This window comes from Siniperca chuatsi, linkage group LG17 (genome assembly GCF_020085105.1).
Source record: "Siniperca chuatsi isolate FFG_IHB_CAS linkage group LG17, ASM2008510v1, whole genome shotgun sequence".
Classification (NCBI taxonomy): Eukaryota; Metazoa; Chordata; class Actinopteri; order Centrarchiformes; family Sinipercidae; genus Siniperca; species Siniperca chuatsi.
Window position 1 is genome coordinate 9,806,721 of NC_058058.1, and position 17,605 is coordinate 9,824,325.

At 37.8% G+C, this 17,605-nt stretch overlaps 1 protein-coding gene across 2 annotated transcripts; it reads right to left on the reverse strand.

Annotated features, from left to right (window-relative positions):
* Positions 1-591: 591 nt before the first annotated feature.
* On the reverse strand, positions 592-17,184 carry cratb (carnitine O-acetyltransferase b). 2 transcript variants are annotated; one of them, XM_044170674.1, is made up of 15 exons: positions 16,793-17,184; positions 16,172-16,396; positions 15,024-15,142; positions 14,081-14,134; positions 10,985-11,150; positions 9,073-9,247; positions 7,851-7,941; positions 7,021-7,108; positions 6,813-6,913; positions 5,233-5,352; positions 4,325-4,447; positions 3,079-3,214; positions 2,890-2,952; positions 2,662-2,799; positions 592-1,457 (listed from the first exon to the last, which is right to left on the reverse strand). In XM_044170674.1, the coding sequence occupies exons 1-15, from the start codon at positions 16,841-16,843 to the stop codon at positions 1,254-1,256; spliced, it is 1,854 nt and encodes a 617-aa protein (XP_044026609.1). In that variant the 5' UTR covers positions 16,844-17,184; the 3' UTR covers positions 592-1,253. The 2 variants fall into 2 exon arrangements, with proteins under 2 accessions (XP_044026609.1, XP_044026610.1); XM_044170675.1 differs by lacking the exons at positions 16,172-16,396; positions 16,793-17,184 and adding an exon at positions 16,066-16,089.
* Positions 17,185-17,605: the final 421 nt, after the last annotated feature.

The window sequence follows — 17,605 nt, forward strand, 5'->3', positions numbered from 1 at the left end:
TACGTTTCTTTTTAAATCCAGCCACTTTTTACTTTACAGTGTTTTTAAAATAATTTTATTTAACCAGGAAAGTTTATCACTGGGATTAAAAATCTAGTTTACAGTAGTGTCCTTGGCATAGAGAACTGCCTGGTTTACAAAAACCTATAACACAGACTTAATAATAATAATAAATGGTTGACAAAGCAGAAGGAATTATGCAGTATTACAAAGAATATAAAAATTAATTCCCTAACAGATATGTTAAAGGATTGGTTCATAATTTTGCAAGTCTGTATTAAAACAATAGTCAGATGCCCATATGAACATTGAAACAGGGTTGGCATATTGTAATCATTCCTCCTGTTCATACTGGCCATTAAAAGATCCCTTCCTAATGCACTTTCATTGTAAGTGATGGGGGACAAAATCCAAAGTCCTTGTCTTCTAAAGCTTAATTCGAATTAACCCACTGGGAGGCCCTGGAGCAAAAATTGCCATCACACAGACACACTAGTTCATGCAAACACATCTCTGAGGTGTTTGTACTACACCTTTCCTAACCACTGTCATACTCTCTCTCACACACACACCAAGCATTTAAACGCGGGATCATGTGATAACAGGCTTTATTAACCAGTCCTGCAGATTGAGAGCAGATCAACACGCCCCAGCAAGGGGACCAAAGCCTTTTCACTTTCATCTCAAAATACAGTAAATACATACATGCACTGTCACCATTAATAACCAGCTTTCTGGCGTTTGGTCCATTTCAAAACAGACTTGTTACGCTACAAAATCAATGGTTTCCATAAACATTTGTCAATTAACTGACAGCAGTGCAACACATGAAACATGTTTATTCTCAATAGAGGCTGCTGGTCATCTCATGGCTCGTGAAAGGAGTGCAGTCAGTTTACACACACATGTTTTTGGCTTGTTCTGATTAATGATGGAGTGTCAGGCTGGTTTTAACTTTGTTTTGCTTTCACCCAGATATATTGTAGCATTAGCTGCCTCCAAGTGCATCCACTGTAGCAACTATAATGCATCTTGCTTGCTCAGCTCTTGCTAGAAAAGGAAAATGATTTATTGCTGCATCAAAAGCACCTCAGACACACTGTGTCTTCAATACTATCTCAGATTTAACCGCTCAAGTGAAGCGTGCGCATGAAAACATCCATGTCAAAAACAAGCCTCATCAAGACTTCTACAAAATGTTGTTTTTTTCCAGGTGTAGAAGAGTGGGTTTATGCTGTTGGACAGGAGCAGCTCTACACAGTAGGCTGCAGTAGCTCCTGCAGCTGACACAAGGTGTCCTTTAGCGTGCGCGCTAATGTTGCTGCATGTGTCTCCTCGCAGCAGTTGAAGGCGGTGATGGAGAAGTGGACGTGGTCGGCCTGGGGGTTGTAGCAAATGGCGTAACCGTCGGGAACAAGGGGCCCAAAACACATCACGCTGTCTGTGTTCGCAGGCACCTGAAGGAGCAAGAGAGACGAAAACATGAGATAATGTATCAAAAGAGAAAACGTTAGACCTGTACAAACATAATGCAGATGCTAAAACTGGGCGATATGCCTGTCCGATATCACAATATTGCATCAAATGTATGTTCAAAGCAATAAACTGTGTTCCACTGTTAAGAATCACAACTTTAAATGTGTAAAACAAAACTTTAATAATTGTTTGTTTTACTTGGAATCATTAGTAAAAAGGACATAAAATTAATCAGTAATAATTTTAATAATTTATGAACCATTTAAGTCATTTTTCAAGGAAAATTACCAAATACTTGCTAGTTTCCGCCACACCAGTGTGAAGATTGCCTGCTTTTCATTGTCTTATATAATAGAAGAATGTGAAAAGAATAAAAATTGAGGGGAATCAGTGAGTCTCCACAAAGCATCACTACTATTTCAGTACCTAGTTAGCAAAATGAGAAACGTATGAGGATGACTACTTTGCTCATACATTTCACTTTCCCCCCTGTTGTCGTGCCATTAACACTACATAACATTCAAATCTATGAGGGTAAAAACCTTCTCAAATTGGTTTAAGTGGGCCGAAATGCTAAATCCTTTTAAATTACATCAAATTAAAAGCAGACCTATTAGGGTGTCCTTGATATAAAACCATCTGACAACTCCTATCTCCTGTTATTTATCTTTACCACAATAGAAGTGTGGTTCACTGCACTGTATGTAAATTACACGTCTAGACTGAATACAGTGTGAAAAGTTAAGGAAAAGCATTGACTTTGATCAAGCAGGATGAATCCAGAGTGAATCACCAGATTAAGAAAACTCACATTATATACATTAGCTAGCCACATTGTTAAGGGGTAATAACACAAATGTGATGTATAGAACTAGGGAAATTAAAATTAAACCATAAAAAACTCCTGCTGTCAGGAGCAAATAAGTCTGAGTGTCATCATTTAAAAAAAACAGAAGATAAGCAGCTTGACTGCTGGAAACTCCCAAACTGCATTTTGTTGGCGGTAAATGCACCACATTAAGAGAACATCACATGCTCCAGAACAACTGGAAAACCACTGATAGAAAATTCCCTCTTATATATTCACAGTATCATAACATTTTTTAAAACATAATCCCCACTTCCTGTTGTGCTACAGGACTGTTAACACAACAAAGACACACACTTTATCACACAGAAACACACCTGCCCTGTTCGGAGTTTCCAGTGTGTTGCCAGGCCGTAAGCTGTATCCATGAAGATTTTGGGAATGCTGAGTCCTTCCTCGATGGCCTGCAGCTTGAGCCCCAGCAGGTGGCGGTCAATGCCGTGTCCATTAAGTGCCTGAACAGAGCAGGGAAACAAACTAGAAGATAAGTGTTTATCAGTTAATAACAGATGACAAAAGCTGTTGAAAGTCCACTTGTTATTTACCTGATTAGTCAGAGCTGCATAGGCATCAACAGCTTCTCTGAATAGCTGTAGCTTTGCTTCCCGCTGCAACAAAAACAAAAAACGCACTATGATTACAAGCTAAGCCACATTTCTTCTTGCTGTTAAATCACCTGAAACCAAACAAGCTAAAATGAATTCACAGTGGAGCAATTCACTGGCATTTCTCACCGATACAGATGGATCATCAAAGGCGAGAATGAACTTGAGCGTCTGATTTGTGGGCGAGCGGATATATTCTGTCCTTCCTCCTCGAAACATCCGCTGAGAGACAATATCACAGGCAGCACAGACTTCACTGTGAACTCTAAAAAAATAAAAAGAACAAAATGGAGTATAATCTAAAAACACTAATAATTTCAATCTTTAGTCTTACTTGTTCATCACCAATGTACATTCCAGCACAAACAACAAAGAATACAGAAACAAATAGTCTAAATCAGGGGTTTTCAAAGTCTACATTCAGAGCCTTAGTAATGTTTTGCTATTATTTATTTAGCAATTTTGTCACTCCTATTATTTCTTTGTCTTACTTCTCTTTAGGGGATCTGTAAGTTTTGGGACTATAGTTCCAATAATGCTTTGGTGGATGTAAACAGGAAGTTGTTGCCATTGAGTCAGTTAGTTAGCTGTGGACTGCGACTTGATTCCTGTTTTTTTTGCCAATATTTGTTTACATTTTGTCAAGTTGGCACCATTAAATATATGCCGAATTAGCTACTATCATTTCCTGTTTGCAATGTACCCATGCATGTACAGACAACTATCACTGGATTACTTTAATACTGAAGAAAACTTAAAAACACAATGATTCTCAGGCAAGTTCTGGAGGTACAAGAAGCGTCTTTTTTCTTTGATATCTAAGCGGATATATGGACTCAAGCCAGTGTTCACTCTCTGGCTCAGTCTGAGAGACCTGTGACTGAAAGCAACACAATAAAAAATAAATAAAGCTCTTTCTCAGCGTCTTGCTGAAGGTAATTCTGGGAAATGTAGAAAATCACTAACATCATTAACAGCAATATAATAATCACATGCTAGGAGATTTTACATAAGTTGTGTCAACCTTTGCACATATATCTCTGTATTATTAATTATGTTGGTGATTTATGATGTTTTTATTTATGTCTGTTCCACATACAGTGCAGTATTTACCCATTTATTCTCATTTTAATTATTTAATTGCATTTTTAATTTCTGTATAAAGCATTTTGGTCAACATCTGTTGTTTTTAAAACGGCAGACTTATAAACTTTTTTAAAGTTTATTCTGTTCTGTTATAAGCAGTTAAATGATGTTCTTCTGTTCAATAACAGTGTTAGAGTTTCTAAAAGGTAGATTTTTCTTCTAATTGCAAACATTAAAAATCAGACTATGTTTTGAATCTGCTAAAGTTAGTGACGTCACCGTCACTGACCTGTAGTAGGCGAGCTGCAGGGCGACCTGGATGAAGGCGTTCGGACTCATGTTGTGCTGCTTGGGAAGCTCCTTGCCAAACCTCTTGAAGTTGAACACGTTCACGTCGAGGTCGTTGATCAGTCTGAGGGAAATTTAAAACATTATTTTGCATCTGTGATTAAATCATTCTACACTCATACATGTAGTTGTAAACAGCTATGTGTTTATTAATGTGCAGTATTTGTTATAACAATTCTAACTTTTCCTATGCAGACATAATATAGTTGTAATGATATAAAATATCATTATCTGTTTATACACCAGCCTTCACTTATGGGTGCCCAAAGCAGGAGCTATATTTGTTGACATTAACAAACACTTATATCTGCTTACAAACAAAATTATTGTGTGTTACAAACCATTTATTAAATGTTTATATACTGATTATGGGGGCTTAAAGTAAAGTGTTGCCAATTATGTCATTTCTATTTTTTGAGAAATAATATTCTGAGTAACATCCGTCCAGCTCAAATCCACAGTGCATGTAAGAAAAAAGCTTTATTTCGCATTTGGCTCTTGGCATCTGAGTGATTTAAGAGTACTCTAAATTATAAATTATACAGCCGTGTATAAAGGCTTGTGGGAAAAAGATCACAATAACGACTTTTAAGGTTTTTAAAAAGGCACTCGTGCCCAATGACAGCTTTCTGTTTAGTCAAGGTTACATTCATACAGAGAAGATAAATGTGTTTACACTGCTGTGGCTTTGCTTTAGGCCAAGTTTCAGCTTTGTTAGATTTAGAAAAGCAAACATCTAGTTGACACTGTGAGACAGCGAGGCCATTCTTCTCCTATCATGACAGGTATTCTGCAGAGATTCACACTAAAACACTCCACCCTGTTCACAAGAATAAGTGAGAAGCTTACATATCGAGGTTCTGCTTGGCGTGCTCTATGTCCCTTTTAATTTCTCGGTCTATGTGAAAGTAAAGCTTCTTGGGCATCGGTAGAGGGACCAGCGGCGCTCTCTTTGGGTCTGGTTTCTCACTGCAGTCAAGAAAACACACAATTACTCGTGTATGAGTATCAAAGGTGTAAAGCAGAAAATTCAGCCATTTTCCACCTCATATTCTATCATAATGACCCATTTGACTAAATCTGTATACGTTTCTTCACTCATTGCAGATGTTGTAATGAGACATTTAGCAACAGCTTTTGCACCTCCTTGTGACTCTTTGACAGCGCCCTGATTACTCTTCTTACAGTGTTTCACAGTGTTTTCATGAGAAAAATGTTAAGTCACTTTGGACAAAAGCATCTGCCAAATGAGTGGAAACGTGTCAGGTTGTGGAAAACCAAAAAATTAAAAAAGTGTCATTGAACACAGAGAATCAGTACTTAAAAAAATTATTTTCTAGTGGATTGTGAGAGACTCAACAGGCAAGCGATATTAGGTTAAGGTTTAGGTTAAAAGTAAACAGAGGGACAACAGGACATTTAACAGGACATGTTTAAAGCCAACAGACAAGTGAACAGTAATTCATGTCAGCAGTGTCCAAATTTAACTTGGCTCAGCTTGGTTCCCCTGCTACTGGCTGGTAAACAAAAAAGATTATCTCACAGGAATACAAGACAGAAACAAGACAAAGAGTGTACAACATGCTAGCAGCTCTGTGAGGCTGTACTTTGAGCTAAACGCTAACATCAGCATGCTAACTGCTAGCTACTCACAATGACAACGCTAACATGCTGATGTTTAGCAGGTATAAAGTTTACCATGGTCACCATCTTAGTTTAGCATGTTAGCATGCTAAAGACAAAGTACACCTGAGGCTGATGGGAATGTCATTAGTTTTGTAGGAATTTGGTCATAAACCAAAGTATTGGATAAATAAAGATTTTGACCTGATGATGCTACTAGATGAAAAGTCAGGGATCACCAAAATTATTCAAATTCATGGATACAGTACAAAAGAGCCACACACCAAGACAAGCTAAATGTATATACCAATCTGGGTTCAGGTTAAAAGCAGTTTGGCTTCAGCAGTACATACTTAAAGACTGCTGAAGCCAAACTGAAAGAAAAACTTGGAGGGGAAAGAAAAAGAAAATCAAAAGAACAAGAGGAAAGCTCTGATGCAAACAAAAACCTGCCAGGAATAATTTCTACCAGTAAAAGATTCTCTCTGCTTAATTTTATTTGAAATGTATAGAACCTGTAACATATAGATGCTGTTATATTTTCTTTTTACCTCAAATAAACAACATTGAATCCAGCTAAAGTCGTGTGTTAGGTGGCCTGAGGCCTTGTTTGATTGGCTCACAGTCAGACTGTATGGCAGCCAGCAAGGACAAAATTACGTGCCAGACAAATTCCAGCATTTGGTGCTTGCTGGGTTGTAAAGTCAGACCCAATAAAGGAAATTATTCAAACACAAAAAATATATAAAACACCACAAATGCATCAGGGCATGATCATGTCTCTCCTCATTAAGACTTTATCTCACCAGTACTCCAGGATATGATCCAGCAGCGTTGCTATGGGCGGACCCTCAGCTATGGCTTGTTCATACAGAAGACCCCATGAGCCGTCCTCGCCCACCACAAACTATTCACACAAACACAGACAACAGTTAGCCTACAGTAACGGCTGCATCAGCTAGTTTCATATAAACTAACCTTTCCTTTTCATACGTGAATATTCCTGCCGCTCACCTGCAGCGTTTTATCAAACCAGCGGTTACCACTGTTGGAGAACGTCCCGCCTCCATGCAGAACCTGCGCTGCCTTACGGCTGGCGTACCTGTCAATCAAAGTTGGAACAAACAAAATCAACATAACACAAGAAAAACCATTTGAGTATTTCCATTTCATGTGACTTTATACTTCTACTCCATTTCAGAGTGAAATATTGTACTTTTTACTCCACTACATTTATTTGACACTTGTAGTTACTTTTTTTTTTAACGTAAAATAACATGTGATATACTTATATGATATGATGCAGTACAATACTAAAATGCTCTTATAATATTTGTTAGTGATAAAAACAGAATAATATTCTATAACAATATAACACTTTGAGCATAATGAGTACTTTTACTTTTGATACTTTAAGTACATTTTGTTGATTATACTTCTGTACTTTTGCTTAAGTAACATTTTGAATTCAGGACTTTTACTTGTAATGGAGTATTTTTAGACTGTGGCATTTCTACTTCTACTTAAATAAAGGATCTGAGTACTTCTTCCAAAAATGATATGTCAATTATTTAAGACAGACATTCATATCTAAGTGTGTATCATTTTTTAGATACAAAGCTGCCAACAAGAAGCAACTGGGACGACATTTCAAATGGAGGAAGTGACAACTGTACATTGTTGCTTAAGACCGAATGTCAACAGACAACACAATGATATCTGAACACACACAGACGATTAGCCAACACATGTAGGAAACACAGAAATACCTGAGTGTGGATTATGAGACAGAGAGAAAGTGTTAGAGGAGGAAAGTGTGTACGCGTAAATGTGCGTGTGCATACTTCTCATCTGATATCCTCATGACTGGAGAATCCAAACACAAGGAGAAAAGTCCCGTCTCTATCAGCCGAACTGATTCCTTGTTTAGTTTATCTGAGTCACACAGAGAGAGACAGAGACAGACAGACAGAGAGAGAGAGCGCATGGAAAGAAACAAAAAGACAGAAAGAACAAACACTGAGTATTTAAACATTTCAAGATTAACTCTAGTGCCATATCTCTTATATAAAATTATCACTGTGTTGGCCCATAACAAAGACACATTTATCAACACATACAAGCTTTGACTCCTAAGAACATTTATGGTACTTAAGTCTGGATTTGTTTTTAGTGATCAATAAATCAGCTTTCTTTATGGATTATTTGCAGAGAATCTGGTAACGCAGAGAAGAGCAAGAAGTGTTACCTGATGATGCATTTAAGGAAACTCCGACATCCAAGATCTGAGAAATTCTGCACTCACAAGCTGTGTTGTTGGGATCAAACTCTGAAGATGTACAGTGAGCAGTGGTGGCAGTGGTACTCTACTTTTGAGGTACTTGTACTTTACTTGAGTGTTTTCTTTTCATGCTACTTTATACTACTCCACTAGAGTTCAGAGGGAAATATTGAACTTTTTAATGCACTACATTTATTTGACAGCTTTAGTTACTTGTTACTTATGATGCTTTGTTATAAGTTAAACTACTATACCTAACAATATATACAAGTAGAGCTGAAATGATTAGTACAAGTTAGTACTTTTACTTAAGTAAAGGATCTGAATACTTCGTCCACCGCTGACAGTGAGTCCACATGGACACGCTGAACATTATATTATGTGAAACTGGTTGTTTTCTTGCATTAATCATGTTTCTGTTTGGCAGGTTAACGCTGAAATATCAGAATCAGTCTCTGCTTGCAAAATCATCACAGCTCACTAAAAATATATTTTTACAAGAATAAAGCAGACTACATTTTTTGATGTCCTTTCTAAAGCACGTTTTTCTGCAACTTATTATATTATTATTATTATTATTATTATAAGCAACAGGCAATGAAGTTTGCAGTCTGGAAAGTAGAACATGATCAGCTGTAATTGCTTACTTGTAATTAATGGGTTAAAACTTGCAAAATATTCTACTATATTATAACAGTAGAAACATAGTATAGTAGGGTATTTGGGTATACAGTAAATGCTACATACACCCGTTTGACGGGAGTGTATGTCGTCCTGTGATTTACCTCTCAGCAGGCGGTTGTAGGCCTGTCCCCACGTGTGACGGTGCTCGCTGGTCAGGATGCCCATCGGCTCTTTGTCCGTCTTCCAGGACTGAGACCTGATCCTCAGCAGCTGGCTGTGGATCTGACTCTCCGTCATCCGAGAGCCGTCGCTGTTGTAAACCTCCAGCTGGAAGAACTAGTGGGGAAAACGGAGAAAAGGGAGGCCATCTTTGTTACGTCTGCCCTCTATAGATGATTTGATGAGAGATGTTAGAGGCGTGAAGCTTTCTGTGTTGGTTTTGGGAACAGCAGGTGTCACCTGACCTAAACAGCCCCTCGGCACAATGTTGTGTTTAGTGCTTCTGTGCTTTTCCAAGCTACAGACCGTCTCAGGGAGTGTTCACAGTAAATATATTAGTAGTGATTCATTTAACCTCTGGAGCTGTTCTCTTTCACAATCACCACCCACAGCAACATGTGCAGTGCTGCTGCCGCCACAACACAAGCTGAATACACATTTGTGCTGTTGACATTTGACATCTGGTTTTAGAGCTGAAACAATTAGCCTATTAAACGATTAGTCGATCAATCTGCAACTACTTTGATAGTGTTCAACACGTTTTTTAAGTCTGTTTTTAAGCAAAAGTGCCAAAATTTCACTGGTTAAGACTTTTCAAATGTTTTCTTATACCACTATGATAGTACATTGAATATTTTAGGACTGTTGATCGGACAAAACAAGCAATTTTAAGACGTCAATTTAGAGACTTCATGGTGCTTCTGGTATTTTCACTATTTTCTGATATTTTATAGACCAAATGATTAATTGATTATTTGGGAAAACAATCGTCAGATAAATTGATTAAAATACAAGCAGCCCTACTTGGGTTTAGAGTTCAACGATTAGGCGATTAATCGGCATTAGTTATCAGCAGAAAATCGATCTGCAACTATTTTGATAATTGATTAATTGTTCATTTATCTGGAACAAATGCCAAACATTTTGCAGCTTTTCAAATGTGAATATTTGCTGCTTTTCTCTATTTTATATCACTATAAACTGAATATCTTTGGATTTTGGACTGGTGGTCGGACAAATCAAGAAATATGAACACATCACCTCGGGAGAAATCCTTTCTTGCAGCCCTACATAGTTTTACCCTTTATTTTTGATTGCCAATGGGACAATAAATGGGATGCATGGGCCCATAATACCAACATTTGAAGATCACTGTGTTTACAAAAACAGCAAAAATGTGCACCATAAAAATCCAAGAAGTTTAAATTATCCAGTCATAACTCCAATGCTCCTGTTCAACGCAGAAATTCAGTTATAACTACTTTAAACTGCATGAGCTGATTCAGAGGGCGAGCCTGGCCAACGTGTTTATGGGTTTACGTTATCTGGACTCATGATATGACAAAATAGAAGCAACTGAATGTATTTGTTGGCATTTTTCCTCAACTGAAATGACCACACGACAGTTTTCTCACGTTTTTATCTGATATGAAGACAAGCGAAGGCGGAGAGCACATATAAGTGTATGAGGCTTATTTTAAGTTGAAAGGACTGGGATCAGATTTGTTTTGATTCTTCTTTCTGCTAAAATCTCTAATCTCTCAGTATGACCTGCTGCCAAAACTCTGTCCAATAAAAGGGCTTCTTGTGCAGTCATGTGACTCCTTTTTACAAGGCTCGGTACATTTGTAAGTAGTTTGGGCCTTAAGAAAACAAATGAACAGGCAGGAAAGCAAAAAACAAAACAAACAAAAGTAGGTGTGACTGCACAAGACTCAACATGAGTGCAATGTCGTATAACTTCCCAACAATCCCAAAACGGTGCTAAATGATGCTTATGAGTCAACAACAAGGGAGAACAAAGGAGAAAATATAAATCTGTTATTTATATCGTCTGTTGTCGGCTCGTCCCACCTGGTAGTTCCTGACGACTGTGATGTGTGTTGGCGAGCGTCGGGAGCGGCCGTGGTGGGCGATGTAGTCGTGTTTGGGGCCGGGGATCCTGCATGAGGAGAAGAGGAGCGGGTAGAGCTCCATGCAGAGAGGCTTCCCTCGCATGTACTCGACCGGCAGCTGGCCGCTGACAGAGAGAGGCAGAAGCAGACAGATGTCTCTGTTAATGCTTAGTTTTCTAGTAATGTTTTCTAGCAAATGTATACATTTTTCTGAATACATTGTTTTATTTCAATCTGCTCAGACTTATAACAGCTGATGGCTGTTTGAGATGCACCAATCCTCATTTTTTCCTCTCCCAATACAGATTCAGATACCTCAACTCAGAATATCTGCCGATACAGAGTAACAATCGATACCTAAAAAAAATTAATAATAATAACTTTTCTTTCCTTTTAAAATGGTTTTAAAAAATCTGCCAGTGTAGCAGAAATATTTCAGTCAGCTTGTGTCAAGAATCTTTTATCTGATTTAAACTAAAAACACGTTGAAATATTCTTACTGCACTGCAAAATAAGGCTTTTGGGCCTCAATTCTAGACAGAAATGTCTTCATAAAACTTAATAAAGTAGTTAAAATCAGCTCAATCTCACTGCATGCATTATTTTCCTGTAAGGTACCATGAGGCCAGAGATGACTGCGGCACCCGAAACTGAGTCAGAGGCCTGCTGTGACTCAATGAATGTAACTGAGGGGGGAAATACTGAATTTTATAATGACGTTGACAAAGAAACCGCATTTGATGTGGATGCGTCGTGTCATGGCAGATACACATCCAGTATATTGAAACTTTTTTGTCTGCTGGGGAAATAACATATTCATGAATCAAGGACAACAAACAATTTCATACTTTTTTCAATTCATGTGGAAATTTTCCTAAAAGAATCTCTGTAACCAAGTACATTTACTCAAGTACTGTACTTTGGTGATATTTTGAGGTACTTGTACTTCTACTTTATATATTTCTACTCCACTACATTTCATAGGCAAATATTGTACTTTCTTCTCCACTATATTCATTTGACAGCTTTAGTTACTTTGCAGATTCAGATTAATAATATAAAATATAATCAACACATAAATTATGAAAGTATTATTATAGGTTAAGATAAGATGAGACTTTATTTACTTATCTACACTGCGGTATTACTACTTTTACTTAAGGAGAGGATCTGAGTACTTCTTCTACGACTGCTGGTTCATATAAATATATGTGATACACAGTTTTCACAGGATAACGAGGTAAAGTAAGAGTTCATTTAAATATATTGCTGCTGATCATATTATTGGATTATTATTGCTGACGCATAAACATCTAAGCATTTAATCTTGTAGTTGGTCGAGGTGGAGCTGATTTTTCACTACTTTTCATACTGTCGTGCGGTTTATTCTACAACAATGCATCATATTTTATAAACTGATGTTTTGTACTTACTGTTTGTTTTGTGTGTAAAATCTCAATCTGCAAAGTAACTATAGCTTTGAAATAAATACAGTGGAGTAAAAAGTAAAAAGCAATAGATTTTCCTCTGAAATTTAGTGGAGTAGAAGTATTTAAGCACTTAGTTACAGTCAGCCACTGTTGTGTGTGTGTGCATGTGGAGGGAGAGATAGTTCGGAGGTCTAGCTATTAAAAAAAGTGGAAAAAAGAAGTAGAAGTCAGCCGGAAAACACTTCGGTTTAGCCTGCTTCGTGGCTAAAAGGGTGGGATTTATACTGTAACACACTTTCAGATAGTAAAACTATCACAGATATCCTCATGTGGTAAACTGTTGCTCAAAACAGACGACGAAGATCTGTTTACAACTTGTATTTTCCTTTGGGGAAAACGAGGTTTCAGTAATGTGCTGTTGGCTTTGCACAGACACTGTTACAGGCGCATAAAGAAACACAGGCCGATGCCAGCAGGGTTTAAGGTTACAGCACTAAAATAGAAGCAAGTGAAAGTGTAAGACAACAGATTAAAAAGGAGGATTACTGCAGCATCTGAACAAAGGTCGACAACAGTTCAGTAGTTAATAACTGGCTCTAATGATAGTAGCAGATAGTTATTAGCAGCTGGTTTATTTTGCTTGTAATGGGATTACTTTATATCCTGAGCTCATTGTATTTATCTCTAGAGAGCAGTAACACTGACAAACATGAACACAGAGGTGATCTGTACACCATTAAATATGGTTTTATTGAGGTCAGTATGAAATAAATGCTGATGCATGCAGTGCGGTGATGGAACGTAACTAAGTACATTTACTCAATGACTGAATTTAAGTGCAGTTTTTAGGTACTTGTACTTTACATTTTATGGCACTTTAGACTTCTACTCCACTACATTTCAGAGTGAAATATTGTACTTCTTACTCCATTATTTTAGTAGTTACTAGTTATTTTCCATATTTTGCAGATTAGTTTTCATACAAAACACGATGAGCTTCTAAAACATGACACACACAAAAATCTCCCTCTTATCAAGTGATTTTAGTCTGAAATTGAGTCCTTAAAGTTTTCTTTTCTTTTAAAAAGTAGAGTGTAGTAGGATAATTTCAACCTGTTTTTAACACAAATCAACTTGTGTTGTACAGAGTAACAATCGATACCTGTGATCACTTTTCCCACAAATAAAAGTCATGTCAACTTGTGTCAAGAATTTTCTAAAAGCAAGTTGATTTAAATGAAAAACACGTTGAAATATTCTTACTGCACTACAAAATAAGGCTTTTGGGCCTAAATTCTAGACAGAAATGTCATCATAAGATTGAGTTTTTTGCAGCCCAACACTTATGAAACACTATGAAAGGGGCCATAACAAATTCTGTTATTACTTTAAGTACATTTTGCTGATAATTCTTAAAATAAAATACTTTTACACTGCAGTATTACTACTTTTAATGAAGTAAAGAATCCTTCTGAATATTTCTTCCACCACTGCTCTTATAACATTTAGAAGAAAGATTAACTTTTAACTTTTTGCTTTATTAATGCATAAGACAATGTTGTCTTCAGTTTGATAAAAACTCAATAATTGTCATTTTCATTTGGCTCCAGCGGAGTCTTACTTACGTGTTGATTTTGGCCTTGAAGTCCAGAACTGCTGCTATCAGTTTAGATGCAAACCTAAGTGGAGACAGTTGTTTTATTATGTCACACAGTTGATTATGTGCTCGCTTTTAAACATGCACAAACAGTTCATGTTCAGTCAAATCTGCCAGAGGTGTCAAATTACCCTTTAGAGGTTACTAATTCAGAACAGAGCAGGACTGAAAAGCATCACATCACAACCACATTTTGAGCTGAATTTTCCCAATTTATGCAATTATTTTGTCTAAACTTAAAGTCGGTAGAGTTTCCCCCGGCTCTTAGAGGAGCAGGTAATCAGGTTACAAGGTCGTAATGACAACAATGATTTCCAAAATAAACAGGTGTGTGTGTCCAGATCATGTTTAAACAGACAGTTCACCCCAAAATCAAAAATATTTTTCCTCTGACCTGTAGTGCTATTTATCCATCTAGATTGTTTTGGTGTGAGTTGCCGAGTTTTGGAGATATCAGCCATAGAGATGTCTGCATTTTTTTAAATATAATGGGACTATGTGGCACTCTTAGAGTTTTGGTTATCAGCTTCCAGTAAAGTGTAATAGCTCATTCCTGCATTTTTAAAATAATGCAAAAATGAATAATCTACTATAAACTACATTTGCGTCAGCTGATTGAGACACTAACAACAAATTAGGTGACAAATCAACAAACGAAGGGGCACTAAAGTTTGGTCTTGTTGCGCTCTGAAAGTATCATTTCATCCCTGAATTAAGTATATTTAAATTGTTTTTCAGAGGTGTATCTGATGATATTAAAGCAGATACTGGCGTACACTCTGCGGTGTCAGTGTTGGTGTAGTGTGTATGTGTGTGTATTTGTGTGTGTGTGTGTGTGTGTGTGTGTGTGTGTGTGTGTGTGTGTGTGTGTGTGTGTGTGTGTGTGTGTGTGTGTGTATGTGTTGACTCACACTAGCTGGCTCCTCCAGCCATTATAATCTCTCCTGGGCAGAGAGATGGCTGGGTTTGAGTGCACAGGCAGCGGCTGTCTGCTCTCCAAGTACGCCCACTGCACCCACCAGGGTGAGACCTACAGGGGAGACAGCACACACACACACACACACACACACACACACACACACACACACACACACACACACACACACACACACAGGATTGACTTTCAAGCAGGAGAAACTTTGTGGTTGGGGCCAAACCACAGCGATGATATATGTCCTTAGAAGCACTGACGTCAGTTTTTAAAGTGTATTGTATGAATCTGTGGTGTCTTGTAGGCCAGTGTGAGCTAAGCGTAGCTATATGCATGACACAATAATAAAACATTAATTCATTCATTGTAAACCGTTCTTATCTATATGAAGAAGGTTGTGTTTTCAGCCCCATTTATTTGTTTACTAGTTGACTAAATATCTCAGAAACCTGTCAAAAGGTTTCCGTGAAACTGGGCGCAAAGTTCGTCCATGGAGCATTTTGTCCACATTTTCTCATTAATTTCTGAATTTACTTAAAGTGAAATAAATACACTACATGTGTCCCATGATTGTATTTAAGTGTATTTTAATGCAAAACAGGTTCCAGGTGCTGATCATATTTTACTATAAAACAAACAACTGTTTATAACTGACTTGCTGTAGATTCCCTCGCTTTTCTTGACTGTTTTTTCTTGACTTTTTAGTTGATGTTGTTAATGTTATGTACAGTTTATTTTGTAGCTCTTTTGTTTGTTAAAATCCTGCTTGTTTGACATTTTGTGCTGAATGCTTTTATTGTGAAGCAATTTATGATTGTATTTTGAAGCTTCTTTGCTTTGTTTAATACCTAATCAGTGCAACAACTTAAAAGATACAGTTATAGATAATTTTTATTCTTTTCTTGTCAGAGTTTATCTTTCTACAAGAGGTGAAGAGCAGGTAACGTTTTGTTTTTTGTAGGCTTTCAGGCACCACTGCTTTGGCCTGATATATTGATATATAACAGCGCTGTTAAACCCACCCATGAGTGCTTGAAACACACCACGGCAGCTCTGTCTGTGCTTTAAAAACACACCCTTATCCATCTCTAACATCTGTCACATTTCCCACATCCAGCAGACACAGACCCAGTTCTTGGTGTGTCTGGCTCTCCTCTCCAGCCCCTCCTGCAGCTGTGCACCGAGGCCGCCCGGCCTCCCGAATTCCTGCACCATCCTCCGGGTGTGGCTGAGCTCCTCGGGGGGCAGCAGGGGCTCCAGGGCCCTCAGGTAGCCCTGCAGGGTCTCGGCCAGAGGGGGCACCGGCTGGGAGGGCACGGAGGAGAAGAAACACAGCTCCTGCCTCACGGAAACCTGGAAGGAGAGTGATGTAAGTTTAAGGATTTCTGCAGAACCGCAGAGTGAAATATATATATTTTTTATTGCACTGCAAACTCCCTTGAGGGCATGATCTAATCAAACTACTATTATATTATATTATTATAGCGCTGGTACACTAACTCTGCATGTCAGCACACTGCAATGACTTGCATGAAAGTTTGACCAAATGCCAATAAAGTCAGGGTACGACTAGGGCGTACCAAAACAGGAAGTGTGAAAGATATGATTGTGGAAACATGATCAGCTGCTTCTTATTCGTTTAACAGCCCTTTTGCTATAATAACTATACAGTATGTAAATATATAGGCCAATATATCAACAGTATGGCTCTAGTTTGACAGTTAACTCTAAAAACAGAAAACGACTCACCCGAGACAACCATGCTCTGCAGGCTCCTGGTTGTATTTTCCTCAAAATCATGCTTCCTTAAATCAGAAATCCACTCTGTGTTGCATCAGTGTTACAAAAAGCAGCTTTGCCTTTAATGTTCTGGTAACTTTTGCACAATCCCCACAGAGTCAGACCGTCAAAAAGTGAAGCCCAGCCCTCCTGCTTCTCTGAGGGGATGTAGAGGAGTCCTCATCGCTCGATAGATCCTAGTTTGAAAGCATGTCTGCATGGGGTAAAAAGCAAAGGCAACCCCCTCTCGGTGTTTCTTCCTTTAAACTGCGAGCGTGCAAATATTCACGTACTAAACTCATGGATGTACTGAACTGAGCTGGACTGACGCTACAAGTCCGCACACGTGTTGACGTAAAAGAGACTTCCGTCACCTACGTCACTCGAAACGTAATGTGCAATACCGCTTCTCTCCGCAGGGTGTCGCTGTTAAACCTCATGATGGCGCTGAGCGTAATAAACTTTAATTTACACAACAAGTAAACAACAATATAACTTGTGTATACAACTTGTCAGTGGTGGAAGAAGTACTCAGACGCTTTACTTAAGTAAAAGTAAAAAATACTTCATTACAAGTAAAAGCTATGCATTCAAAATGTTACTTAATTAAAAGTATGATCAGGAAAATGTACTTTTAAATTATTTCAGGTATCCATCCAAACACAAATGTTCTTTTATGTCATTTTCCCCTCAAATTTAGTTTATTTAAAAGCACACTTAATTTACTGATTTGATATGCCACTTCACATAAGGTACATAACTTCTCATATATATATATATGTG

Coding starts and splice junctions, on each gene's coding strand:
- cratb (XM_044170674.1), bottom strand. CDS start 16,843: ATGATTTTGAGGAAAATACAACCAGGAGCCTGCAGAGCATGGTTGTCT. Junction 6,914..7,020: donor GGTTTGATAAAACGCTGCAG/GTGAGCGGCAGG, acceptor TTGTGTGAATAG/TTTGTGGTGGGCGAGGACGG. Junction 5,353..6,812: donor GATCATATCCTGGAGTACTG/GTGAGATAAAGT, acceptor TCTTGACTGCAG/TGAGAAACCAGACCCAAAGA.